General features: G+C 43.5%; 1 protein-coding gene across 3 annotated transcripts in view; it reads left to right on the top strand.

The window, feature by feature from the left end:
- EXOC4 (exocyst complex component 4) overlaps positions 1 to 12595 on the top strand; it is a 408335-nt gene that overhangs the window by 107688 nt on the left and 288052 nt on the right. For 2 of the 3 annotated variants that reach the window (XM_027808507.2, XM_055710705.1), the window contains exon 9: positions 4633 to 4721. In XM_027808507.2, coding sequence (XP_027664308.2) covers positions 4633 to 4721 — 89 coding nt within the window. Of the gene's footprint in view, positions 1 to 4632; positions 4722 to 7894; positions 8068 to 12595 lie in introns of those variants that run through there. The other variant, XM_055710704.1, reaches the window with a different exon arrangement.

Raw genomic sequence — 12595 nt, 5'->3', positions numbered from 1 at the left:
CGTTAAAGCTTTGCCTAAGCTCTCTTTGGTCCCTCAAGTACTGCACAACACTGGCTGCCAGTCATAGTTTCACAGTGTGAGAGGAGTGTAAGTTTTAAAGTGGAGGTGCAATGCCCAAAGCTGAAACCTTGGTAAGATCTCTGTTATGGATTCATTGCTGGTTTTTAGTGTAGCTCTTCCCAGGGCTCGTCCTGGGTTTGGGATCCTATTATACAAGCTGCTGCAAAGCATGCAGTGATATGTTATGCCTGGCTTTGTCAGTGGTGAATTCAGGACTTGTTAAAGAGAGCAATAAAGGGAACTGGACAAAGAGAATTACGATAACCATGTAATTACTAGATAGACTAAGCGGTTAATCCTATCACTAACTCCTTTAATTTGGAGTTCAGAGTGGAAAGAATTAAGCGGTTGGGAAGAGACTGTAAGAGAGAGGATGAAAGGCTAGGTGGCCAAAGGAAAGATTTGGGGGAACAGATTTCATGTGCGAGAGTAACAAGTGGGGAAGAGTTGTTGGTGAGCAGTACTGTTAGGAGAGGAGAGGCTGTCTTGTTACTACACCTAGATTCAGGGGAGCTGTGCTGAATTTTTATCTCGTACACTTAACTACATGTGCTGGTCATTCTCTTTGGCCTCTTGAGGAGTTTGGGGAATACCAAAATGTGCTGTTTTGGCAGTGGGTGCTCCAGGTTCAAAGATCACAGCTTTCTCAGCTCTGCCAGCATAACTCCGTGGGTGGCTGCGGTCTTAACTCGATACTGCCAAGATAATCTTTTTATTGATGGGTTTCTTTTATTATTTTTGGAATGAGATTTTTCAAAAACAGTTGCTGACGGTATGAGCAAGTTCCACAGCAGCTTTGTGGAAAAAGCAGAGAGTGGAGCAGTGGTGGGGAGTGCCAGCAGCTTGGAGCAGTAACCTTTTAACCATGCTCAGCTGCAGCAGGAGCAGTGTATCTGGCAGGTTCTTGGCACCCGTCTGGACTATAAGCTGCTGCAGGGCTTGGGATGTCTTTCACTACCCATCTGAGCAGTGCTTAGCCTTCTGTGCCTTTGTTTTCTGGAGTCAACAGAGTGCAAGGTTAAAAAAATTCTGGTGGAGTATTTGCTGGAGGAGGAGCCACTGGAAGTGAGCTGGTATTTTCACCCTTTATTTGCTGGAGATGGGGATCCATGAAGTCTGGGTGTTTTTTTAAATAAAGAACCCCTCATCTGTGATTGGAAGTAGGTTGTTATATGGTAGGGAAATAATGCCAGGGACTTCTGTAGTGGGAAAGGCTGAGAGTAATTGGCTGTTTTGGGCAAGTGGGAGGGGAGCTTTGTGTTCTGCATCCTGTTTACAGATTGTTCATTGTTTTCTGGGCTTTTTTTTTTCCAGCTAAAACTTATTTCTCGATTATCCAGAACTCACTGTGGTTTTCCCCATAGGCATATATATATCTGGTGGCTGTATTCTAGTAGTACCGAAGGCCCCAGTTAGAACTCTTCTGCACTGCTTTCTCTCCCTTGCACAGGAGAGTTCTCTATGTAATCTTCTGTTATTAGAAGGCTAACTGTTACCTGGAGGATTTCAGAGGTGCCTCCTGTCCCTGTCAACCCCTGGTTATTCCCCCATGACCCTTTCTTTTAATTAACACTTTCATGGCTGTTTGGCTATTTGGGTTGAACATTACACACTCTGAACTTACTCTGGCTTGCAGATGTATATTGAAGCAAAATAGGGCTGCTCATCTTTTCATACTGTCTGTTCTTGGGTGTACTTGGACCAGTTCACTTTGAGGAATAAGGATGCTGTGTTTCACCTACAGCAATTTAAGGCTGTATATTAGTTTGTCAGCGGAGAGTGAAGGTGGGTATAATTGTTTAAATTGAAGGTGCATAACCTCATAGGAGCGGCATGTCTCTCACCACTCATGGTCTTGTCACCAAGTCATTGCCAGCACCGCAGTGACAGCAGTACTTACTGGGATCTCTTATTTGGTTATCTGTCTTCTGTCAGCTGTCACTGTATCTGTGGAAATCTCCATTGAAATGGAATTTCTCAGTCCACTGAGGGATGTACATGTTTGATGGAGTGTTATTCTTGTCTCCTCTCCCATCTTCAGTGCTTTTCATGCCAGGCTGCAAGGCGCTTTTTCTTGCCTTTCCATTAGCTCTGTCCAAATCAGAAGAGCCTTCCACTTGTCATCAGAATATCTGCATTTAAGTCCTCACTTCAGAAGTTTCTTAGGGCAGGGCTCCACCTCGCTTTTTACTCACAGATGGATGCAGGTGTTTGTGCCGTGTCCTGCGATAGCTTGCTGTAGTCTTGTTTTATAAATACTAAGTACTTCTGCTAGTTGTGTGTTCTAGCAATAATGGGAAAAATCTCTGCAACCGTGTCCCGCTCTGTGGTAATCGGTAGCTAGCATTTGGAAAAGACTTTGAGTCATTGTTTCCCTGTGTAATAATAAAAAAAAAAAGTCATGATGTATTTAGTTTTTTAATGTTGGCTTCAAAAAGAAAACTTCAGACAAGGGGTACTTTGGGAATTTATATAGTTCACGCAATCATGAACCAATCTGTCTTCTCTTCCGAAAGGTAGCCAAGTGCACATTCAGGTTGCCATCTCCCTACAGGTCAGGTTTGCAAGATGGAAATTGGGCATGGTGGGAAAGGAGTGAATTCTACAAGCAGACGTTGAACACCCAATCCATCAGTCTCAGGCTTGGCTGTAATTATGTGTAATTCTATGTACTACAGAAATATTTTGAAAGCTTTGCTGTGGGAGGATCAGCATGGGGAAAGAAGTTACAAGAGCAGAGGACCAAAGCGTGAGTCGGAACATGGGATAAGAGCAGATGAAGGAGACAGCAGAGGAGGGGAAACAGGGGAGAGAAACTGGATGTCTGTGGGAAAGAAGTGAACGTGATGAGATCCTGCAGCAAAAGCCAGTGCAGGCCTCTGAGGAATAGTCTGAGTCTCTGTCTCAAGGAGGAGACTGAAGTTTATTGCTGTAGTTTGCCTTGACCTGAAGCTTCTGATTTTGATGCCTGGCGAAGGCCATGGTGATAATGTTATGCTTAATATCTCACTAGGGGTAAAAGAGAGCGCATCATAAATATGGAGCCAAGAATTTACTGTTTGTTTAATTAAAGTCTTAAGTGTTTGTTCTATTTTGATAAATTGTTATTCGTTCAGTTGCAATAATACTAACACTCAGTCCAAATTAAAGCAGAAAAGCCTCATTAATAGTAATAACCTTAACACTGTTGCACAAGAACGCATGCAAATGCGTGCCCTTTTTCTCTGGTGTGATGCTCATCTTTCCAGTGTCCCTCAGGGCAGCACTAGGGCTGATCCAGTCTTCCTTAGCAGAAGGGGTAGGGAGGGGCCAAGGGCTGTTAGCAGCAAGTCATCAACATTGTGAGATCTTCACCTCCAGAAGTTTGATGTTCGTGAAAGATGACTTCCCTCCCTCTAAGCCTTATGTCTATAGCTATGTGAAGATGCTTTGTCCCCACCGCCTGCTCCCTTCTCCCCGGTGCCCAGCACCAGGGCAGAGCTGCCCAGCGCCCAGCCCGGGCACACCAAGGGCTGGTGTTTGCTGGGCAGCGCCTGCCCGGGGCGGCAGCCCTTGGCCGTGCTGGGTGTCCCCAGCGCGGAGCTCAGGCAGGTGGGCACCAGCCCCTTGGCCGTGGGACACGTGTGATCCCAGGGACACCCAGCTCAGGGCACGGCCAGCCTAGAGATGTCCTGAGACCTTGCAGCATCAGCTTGGTGCCCAGTCTGTGGCCTTTCACTGTCAGTGGCAAAAATCATGTTCATGGGGCTACAGTAGTTGGAAAAATATTTGTCTGCCTCTCAGATTGGTCCTTCTGGAGTATTAGAGCCATATGATAAATACTAAATAATGTATTGCTTCCTAGTTTCCAGGAGAAATTTAGGTTTTTATTTTTAATTTTTATGTATAGGTCAGTTAGCAATTTAGATGGTGTTAGCTTACGGCTTTGGTTTGGATTTTACCAGTTTTAGGGGCCATTCCTACTTAAATGCCTAGGTGCTCCCAGCTAACAGGGCATCTCTGTGCTTTGTGGGCAGGTTGGTGTTATGGGTGGCTGTAGAAGAATGAAGGCAGTGTGTTGCTTAACATTGACAACACGCAGCTGTGGCCTTGCCTCAGCGGCAGTGGGTTGATTGACATGGATGATGTGCAGCTGTAGCTCCTTCCTGCTAAGTGGTTAAATAGCCCTGAGGTGTATGGGAAGGTGCTGGATGAAGGAGGAGCCTAGAAAAGGAAGAACCCAGACTTAGCAGAGATAAGGAGCAGGGTGGTCTGGCCTTGGGAGGATGGAAAAATAGCATGGGTAGTAGAATCTGGCCAAGGGTAAAGCCTTTTTGCAGCTTGCTAGTTTTGCTTGTTCTGTGACAGATGGCTGCTGGTAGAGCTGCGTTCATTGAGGGTGGCAGAATGTGGTGCATCAGTGATGGAGTTTTACAGGAAAAATGTGCTTTTGGTATGCTGTGATAATTTTGCTCCAGCATGCAGAGAAGTAGTCCTTTTTGTTTAGGGCTGACTGGTGCTTACAGGAAGGGTGCTTCTTCAGATGGCTAACGGACTAGATTTATTTACTTATTTGTTTATTTTTAATTACAGGTTTGAGTCCTCCTCCCATGCTATTAGCATGAGTGCCTATTTGCGTGAGCAGAGAAGAGAACTGTACAGCAGAAGTGGAGAACTTCAAGGTGGGGAAACAGATAATGTGCTAGTTCGGATAATTCTTTTTTGCAGGAGCTTGAATATCCTGTCCATGCTATGTCAGGGTGTTAATACCTTTCTGCTTTGCCATGCAGGCTGTCTAAATATCTCCAGTTTCTGAGCTCTGCTTATTTATTATTACTACATTGTGAAGCAGCAGGGTTTCTCTTCATTCCCTCTGCATTTTCAGCTAGAGGTCAAGGTCTTAAAAGAGACTTGTAAAACAATGGGTGAAATGCAGACAGTTTCACCATGAGCACTGCTTTTGGATTCGTGGAGCTAATGCCTGCTTCCTTATCTGCAGTTTATTCCCTTACATCGTGTGCTGAATTTGATACTTACTCTGGATTGCTTTGGGAGCCGAGCTCAAGCATCCCATATTTGAAGTTGCAGATTTCTGTTGTATTGACTAAAGTGGCCAATTCTTTGTCTTTTGTACAACGTTTGAAGATGAAGAATTGTGGAGTGTTTGAAAACCGTGAATTTGAAGAGCTGGACTACTCTTGCTGTTTTATATTGCCTGTGGCAAGTGCTGTCTGTACACAGAGAAGTGTTCTCTCCTCTGAGTATGACATCATCCCATGGTTTTCTCATGAATGATGTAATTTATGAAAACATTGGTTTTGGGAGCAAAATCAAGGGAAGATCTTAAGGCTGTAACGGCAATGTATAGCAAGACTGAAATTGTTTTGTATCATCTATTCTAGTTTGTTACTGAGGAGTCATAAGAATAAAATAATATATACTCTTCAAGTATTACAGTGATGGACAAGGGTAGAATTTCCCCTTGAACTATTACCCATGACAATTTTCAGCTGGCTTTTAATTGAGGATGTTTTATAATTCACAATTTTTGGGTGACTTTTTGTTCCCTTCCTCCTCTTATAACTCAGTTGTCTAAACCCACAAGAACATGAAAGGAAGCCATGAGAGACATAGTTTTTTGTGGACAGATTGCTTCACTTAGTTGGCTCAACAAAGATGATCTTAGTATTGGTGATTAAGGATGTAGTGATTCACTCTGTGGTGAATATTCAGATACTGCTGGATGGACTGTGAAGGAAGAATCTGAAATGGAGCTACTGAAGTTGACAGTTGTCTACACTATGATCTGACAGCATATAGGAATAAAACAAAAGTGGAGATAGCTGTCTTTTAAATCATGGTATTGACATTAATACTCACTTGAAAGGTGTTCAGCTTACAGCTCTTTACCTTCTGAGATTCAGGTTCTCACCACCAAAATCTGTCACGTGCTCTTGTGCCTAGGATTAACTGGAAGAAGTTACCCAGTTCAGCGGATGCTGCAAATTTGTTATTGCATCATGATTTTCTTGTACCAGTGGGCAGTAGGATTTAAGTAGCTGCTTCTCCACAGTTAACAGCTCTGTTACAAACTGCCTGGGACAAATGTGGGTTTGATGCCAAGAATTTTGAAGCTGTTGAGAGCACTAAGTTTGGATCAGTGATGGGGCCATCAGGGAACCTGCAACGCTTGCCTCACAAATTTCAGGTCTCTTTGGATTGAGTCCTGTTGCCTCCAACACCCTGACCTGACTCACTCCACATCTCTATCCTTTTCCAGGTACCTTGTGGCTGAGAGAAGGGCTTTTTTGTGGTTACCATTGGTGTTAGACTGAACTGAGGATTTGGTTTTAAATAGCTTCTTTTCTGGGTTCAGAACCCTTTACTGATGGGCACAGCCAGATTTCATGAAAGAGTGACTCCTTGTTGATACAAGACAAATCTTGCGGAAACATTTGTCATGTGCGGGAGATTGTGAATGTTCTCAAGAAAGGGGGATGCAAAAGAGCTATGCAGACTTCCAGCCACTGAGCTAGCACAGGGTTAGAAAGTACAAAGCCTGCAAGCTGACAAAGAAGTAAAGGACAAAATATAGGAATTAGTGTGGATAGGACAAGATTATATTGCCCTTCCTGGATGAATTGGAAGAGCTTGAACGTGATGCAATGGGTGACAAAAAGTCAATGTAGGGAGTCAATAGGGACAATAGATGAGATGACTTTGCTGAGAAATCTTTGCAGTTTAACCATCAAGAAAAGTTTCCCTTTGAATTTTATGTTAAAAATGTACTATCCTCTCTTTCTATTATAAGCTACTGTTCCCTTTTAGGTAGCTCATTAATCTTCCCAAATCCCAGGCCACAGCAAGATCTGCATTTTTTTTAATACCTCTTTTAAAGAGGAATACAATTTAATTGTTCAATCAGGTTCCTGGAAAGCAGGCATGTGACACTCTTCTGTGAATGCCACAGTTTCTCTTCCTGACAGCCTTATCCACAGGGATGACTTTTCAGTGGCAGCAGGGGGAGGGTGGCTTCTTAGGAAATCTTTTTCCTGAAAAGATCTTCAAAGAAACATATGCATTAAAAAAAAAAAAACCCACACCAAAAAACCCTGAACTTATAAAAGTTTGGCTCGTGCCAACTTTTTGAAATAAGAATTTAATTTAAATAGCCTTAAAATGTGTGAAGATCAGAGTGATGCTTTGTCATTAACCTCTTTCATTTGGACTGAAATAGTGCGGTGCATAAGGCACATATTATCCCTCAGTGGGAGAAAGGGACCTGATACAGGCATGGAATTCTTGTCTTATTCTGCTGAAATCAAGGGAGGAGGACTTTGACCATGTATTTTTTCCCTTGGAAGATGAATGCACAAGTTTTTTGACAGCTCTCTTTAGAAAGAGGAGGGGGCAGGGGGAAGGAAGTACATAACTGAAATGCCTCTTTCTAGACTAACACATGTGGTTCCCCAGGTTGTTTGAGATAGTGTCAGAAGTGGTTTCTTCTGTACACAACGAGTAATGTCCATCATTAAGCTTCTTGTATCCTACCACCCCCTCCCCCTGCCCTTCCCCCGAGGAGCCTGTCTTGGCTATGTGTTGGCTGAGGAATTTACATTTTCTTTGTTGGACCTCTCCTACCATTTGTCAAATATGATGTTTTTTGTAATAGACTATGATAAATAATGCAGGTATATTTAAAAAATGAGTAAGCTTATTCCATGAGCAGCTGAATGACTGAAGCCTTGGTCGTCTCAGATGTGCCACCTTTTCTCCCTTAACACCTTTCCTTCGCTAGCTGCACTTCTCACCGTGTCTCTAAAGCTCCTTCATCCCCCTCACATTTTTCTTCCAGGCACCCACCAGTGCCTGCCTATGTCCCTGAACTACTGTCCCCCAAACCAAGCAAAAAGCAGCATGTACCATGACTGGATCAAGCAAGCAGCCTCGTGCCCTGGAAGCAAATGTGCAGGTTGCTTCCTGGCTGGTAAGTCCAACAGCATGGAAAGCTAACACATCCTCACTGCAGCATTCCCTTCCATGGAGGCACGCTTTTATTATGCTTTCGTCTATGTGGCTGTGTGCTTTTACAATACCTCTAAGAATTTACTGCTTTTAAGATCAATGCCTCTGCCACATTTGGCAGAAATTGGCTCACCAGCGCAGTTGTTTTCAGGATGGGATGGCCAGCTGGACAGACACAGAAGATCAGCACTTTCATTGGAAACTAGGCTAAAATGCTGCATTATTTCACCACAGAGGTGGATGGTTGCTTGTCGCTGACTGGTGGAATGAATCCCGTGTGTGCACCTTATTTCATTCCGCTGCTGCCTTCAATTACCAATGATTTCTTGGGAGTAAAAGAAGAATGTAGTTTCTTGCCATTGAGGGAGGTCAAGGACTGCAGGAGAGGACAGTAGACAGTAGGAGGATGTCACTGGGGCTGCACAGTAAGGCAGGAGACAGTCTGCAGGGGCCTGGAGGCTGTTTTTGTTAAATTGAATGTAACTGCTGTCTACAAAACATGTTTTCAAGCAAAAATAAAGACCACAATTCTGGGTAGTATCTGTGCATGTCTGGATTTCTGATGGTGTATTATGGTAATGTTTTTTAAAAGCACTAATCCAAGTTTTAATTTCATTATACTGAGCATGGTACACACATGATTTGTGCATTGTATATACCTGCAAGGATTAGCTTTCATATGATGTAGCAGCCTTCACCACCACAGTTGCCTTGCACAAGTGTCTTGAAGTCTGTCTTCCACGGGTCTACACATCTCCATTTTTTGTGGCTGGGAGAGGGGCAGTGGCAGGAGCTGGATTCTGGAGGTGCCAGTCAATTTTTTATTTTTTTTTTTAAATACATAAAAAAATAAGCACAAGCCGCCAGCAGAAGTGAAAGGAGACATAACTGAAAATGGAAAGCTCAGTGAATGATAATCTTTGTTTCAGAAGGTGCTGTATCTTAGCTAGTGATCTTCCTTACTTGCGGATAGCCTTGCGTGCATGGGATTCGGAAGACCCGGGGTAGGTGAGCTCTGAGGGCATGAGATGTCTCGCCAGCAGCCGTGCACTAAGCTGCTCACTGCTGGCTGATAATTTCTGGCATGGTTATGGGCCCCTTCTAGATATGCTGGGTATTGTTTCAGAGTCCTGTGGCCGTAGGGAATTCGTGTGGCTGTATATTGTGCTCATGGTGACTGTGGCCTCGGTTTAGTTTATCAGTAGAAATGGGAAAAGATGTTTCTTCATGCTGTGAAAATCTAAAGAGCCTCGAGGGTGCTGATCGGCATGGAAAATAGCATCCAGCTTCTCTGTTATCTGTGCGCGTGCAGGCCCTAGCAGTTCATGTGAAGGTCAGCTTTGCTGGTGGTGTACATCTGGGCCGTTTTTAAGAATGAAATGTTAAGTGCTCCCGAGCAGCTGTTGTTCCCATGGATGTTAATGGACTCCACAGCTGCTCAGCACCTCTTAAAATTTGGGCTTGTTTATTTGCTGGGGAAGCTCAGTGCACTTCAGCATTAATTAAACTTCTCAGGGTCTTTGCAGAGTAAGATTTTATTTGGATTATAGCTGTGCAAGCTGTGGTATGCCATGCATCATCCTGAGAAGGACGATGAGAGCAGAATTAAGAGTCAGAATCACCTTTCATTTTTTTGTTAAGTAGCACTGGTTTGACTCTGAGTATATCATGGTATTAATATATATTCATGTAAATGGTGGCTTGGGCACACTTGACATAGCCATGCATTGAGTGAAGCGGCTCTGCAGCCCCAGGGTTGCTGCCATGCCCAGCCATGTGTGTGCTGCCCTGGGAGCTCAGGAGGATGCTGTTGTGCAGTGCATCTTGAGGAATCACTGCCTGCGTGGTTTTGTGGTGGACTTGGCAGTGCTCAGGTAACAGTGGGACTTGATTTTTAAGCTCTTTTCCAATCAAAATGATTCTATGATTCTGAAAGGGCTTTTTTGCTGTGTAAGAGGGTTGAAAATATTTTTGTATTATTGTGGCGGACAGCATGTTTCCCATGGGCTAGCAGCGTGCCCTTGGGGCCAAGAAGGTCCCTGGGACCCTGCGGGGCATGAGGAGGAGCATGGCCAGCAGGGCGAGGGCGGGGATCCTCCCCCTCTGCTCTGCCTCCCTGATGCCACGTATGGAGTGCTGGGTCCGGTGCTGGGATTCCCAGTTCGAGACAACAGGCACAAACTGCAACACAAGAAGTTCCGTCTGAATATGAGGAATAACTTTACTGTGAGGGTGACAGAACATGGGAACAGGCTGCCCGGAGAGGCTGTGGGGTCTCTTGCTCTGAGGACATAAAAAACCAGCCTGGATGCGACTGTGCAGCCTGCTAGAGGTGAACCTGCTTTAGCAGTGGGTTGGATTAGGTGATCTCCAGAGGTCCCTTTCAACCCCAGCCGTTCTGTGATTGTGCCTGTGACTTTTTTCATTCGTTTTTGGGTGTTGGTTTTTTTTTGGTTTGGTTTTTTTTGTGTGAGAATTTGTCCCCTCTATAATCCTGCTACTTGAGCATTGTGCAGACGCGTTTCTGCTCTTACTGCCACTGGAAGGTAGGGCAGTGCTTGTACAAGAAAAGCAGAAAAAAGTTAAGTGACTTAACAGAGTAAGTCTTTTAATAGAACAAAGAATGAAATGAATGCCCCGAAGCCGTATTCCCCCAGCTACTGGGCATGTTTTGCGTGCTGAACTGAAATGGCAAAAATTCTTTATTTCTTTCTGAAGTTTATGCAGTTTCTGTCCAGAACATCCCTGTGTTGCAGTACAACACACTGTGATGCAGTACTTTTTTTTCTAATGTTTAAAAATTTTGGGTAATTCACCTTGCTTCAGTTTTCTTAAGTTTCTTTAGTTTGTCAGAGGTGTTTTTAAACTCTTGCCCCAAACTCTTGCATGGTTACTTTTCTGTTGGTGGTAATAGTAGAGTATTACATGAACTTAGATTTTCATTTTGGAGTTTCAAAATTAATGCAAGAGTGTCTTGTGGATTCAGATTATGCAACACTCCCATGTCTCACAGTTGGCTGGTAGTTCAGCTATGCATGTTATATGTAAGATTTCTTTTTTGCCAGGTACCATATGCAATGTTATTTTTCTCATTTGCATGTCTCTTAATATTGGTGGTGTCTTTGTCTCCTGGGTTGCAGTGGATCTTGCTAGAAGTTTGGACCTTGACTGAGCGGTTTCAGGCATAACTGTTGACGCTCAGAAATACCCAATTTCTGCAAGTTTAAATGATCAAGCATGGTCCCAGTGAATCGGTAGGAGGGCTACAAAATTAAAGGTGGTGTATCACATCCAACTCTGGCAAAGAATGGTGAGTCAGAGCTGTTGCAATGAGACAGTAGGTACTGGATCCTTTTTTTAACCTTATTTCTTAGAAGTAGAAACTCTACGGATTTTTTTTTTCTTGTTGGTCAGGTGATAGATGGGAAGCCCTGAACATCCCTATGATACAAATTTAAGTATGGGGAGTGGATTTGAGTTACTTGCCACTATGCTGTTCATACATGTTCTCAGTCCAAGCCTGAAAATTTCTTACCATAAGGTTTTAAGTAATTAAGGAAATCAAAGAGAAACTCTGCTAATTAAGAAATTGATGCCAAGAAATAGCAGCGGAGGCAAATGGTATCTGATATGACAAGGACACAATGTAAGGCCAGGTCTGGGGAAAAAGCAGTTATTTGTAGGTGCCTTGTTCCATTTGGATTCACCAAAGGGCTGCTGGAGGGAGCCAGCTGTGTCTGCCAGTGACAAAAATGAATCTTGACATTTTGGATAATGAAAATTCAGTTCAGCACCTTTTAGAAATGTGTATGATAATATGTTGTCAGTCAGAGGCAATGAGGAGGGGGAGAAGCAATACAATTCTTCTCTGGTTAAAGGAGACGACGTGACAAGCGGATGGTCCCAGTTAAAAATATCAGTTAGAAAAGGATGGGGAATAACCAGCTGAAGAATCAGGAAGCTGGTTATGCTAAGGAGTGGGAAAAGATTTGATGTTATGTATCTCCTGTCATGCAGCTGCTTTTGTCTCCCCGTGATGCGCAGGATCACAGTTTGCTTTGAGCTTGGAGGGGGAGGAGAGGGGAGAGAATCGCTTTTTTGTGGTTTGACGGTATTAATGCAATCATCTAGTTCAGACCTTGTAAGCCCACTTATTATTTCCTCTGCGTGTGTTTTTTCTGGTTTAGCGGATTAGCTGCACTGTCTCTTCAAAGGCTATCCAATCAAGAAGGGGTTATTAAAACCAGGGCGCTTTATGACTGAGAATTAATTAGAGCAGCATTTTCATGCAAAACATCCAATTTTTTGATTAGCAATGGAGCAGGGCCACAATTAACACTCTAGGAAGCTTAAATTTCCAGCGTTTTGAGTCTCAGGAAATGAGATTATCAAACTAGGGTCAGGCACTTGACAGCAAAAGGGGGATTATGTGTAAGAAAATAATTTGTTTCTTGATTTTTGCCTATGAGATTGTTATTAAAGCTATGGAAAATTCAGAGGGAGGCAAAAAAAAAAAGGAGGGAGATGGCTA

Source organism: Falco cherrug, chromosome 5 (assembly GCF_023634085.1).
Source record: "Falco cherrug isolate bFalChe1 chromosome 5, bFalChe1.pri, whole genome shotgun sequence".
NCBI classification, from domain to species: domain Eukaryota; kingdom Metazoa; phylum Chordata; class Aves; order Falconiformes; family Falconidae; genus Falco; species Falco cherrug.
This window is presented reverse-complemented; position numbering and strand designations above follow the sequence as displayed.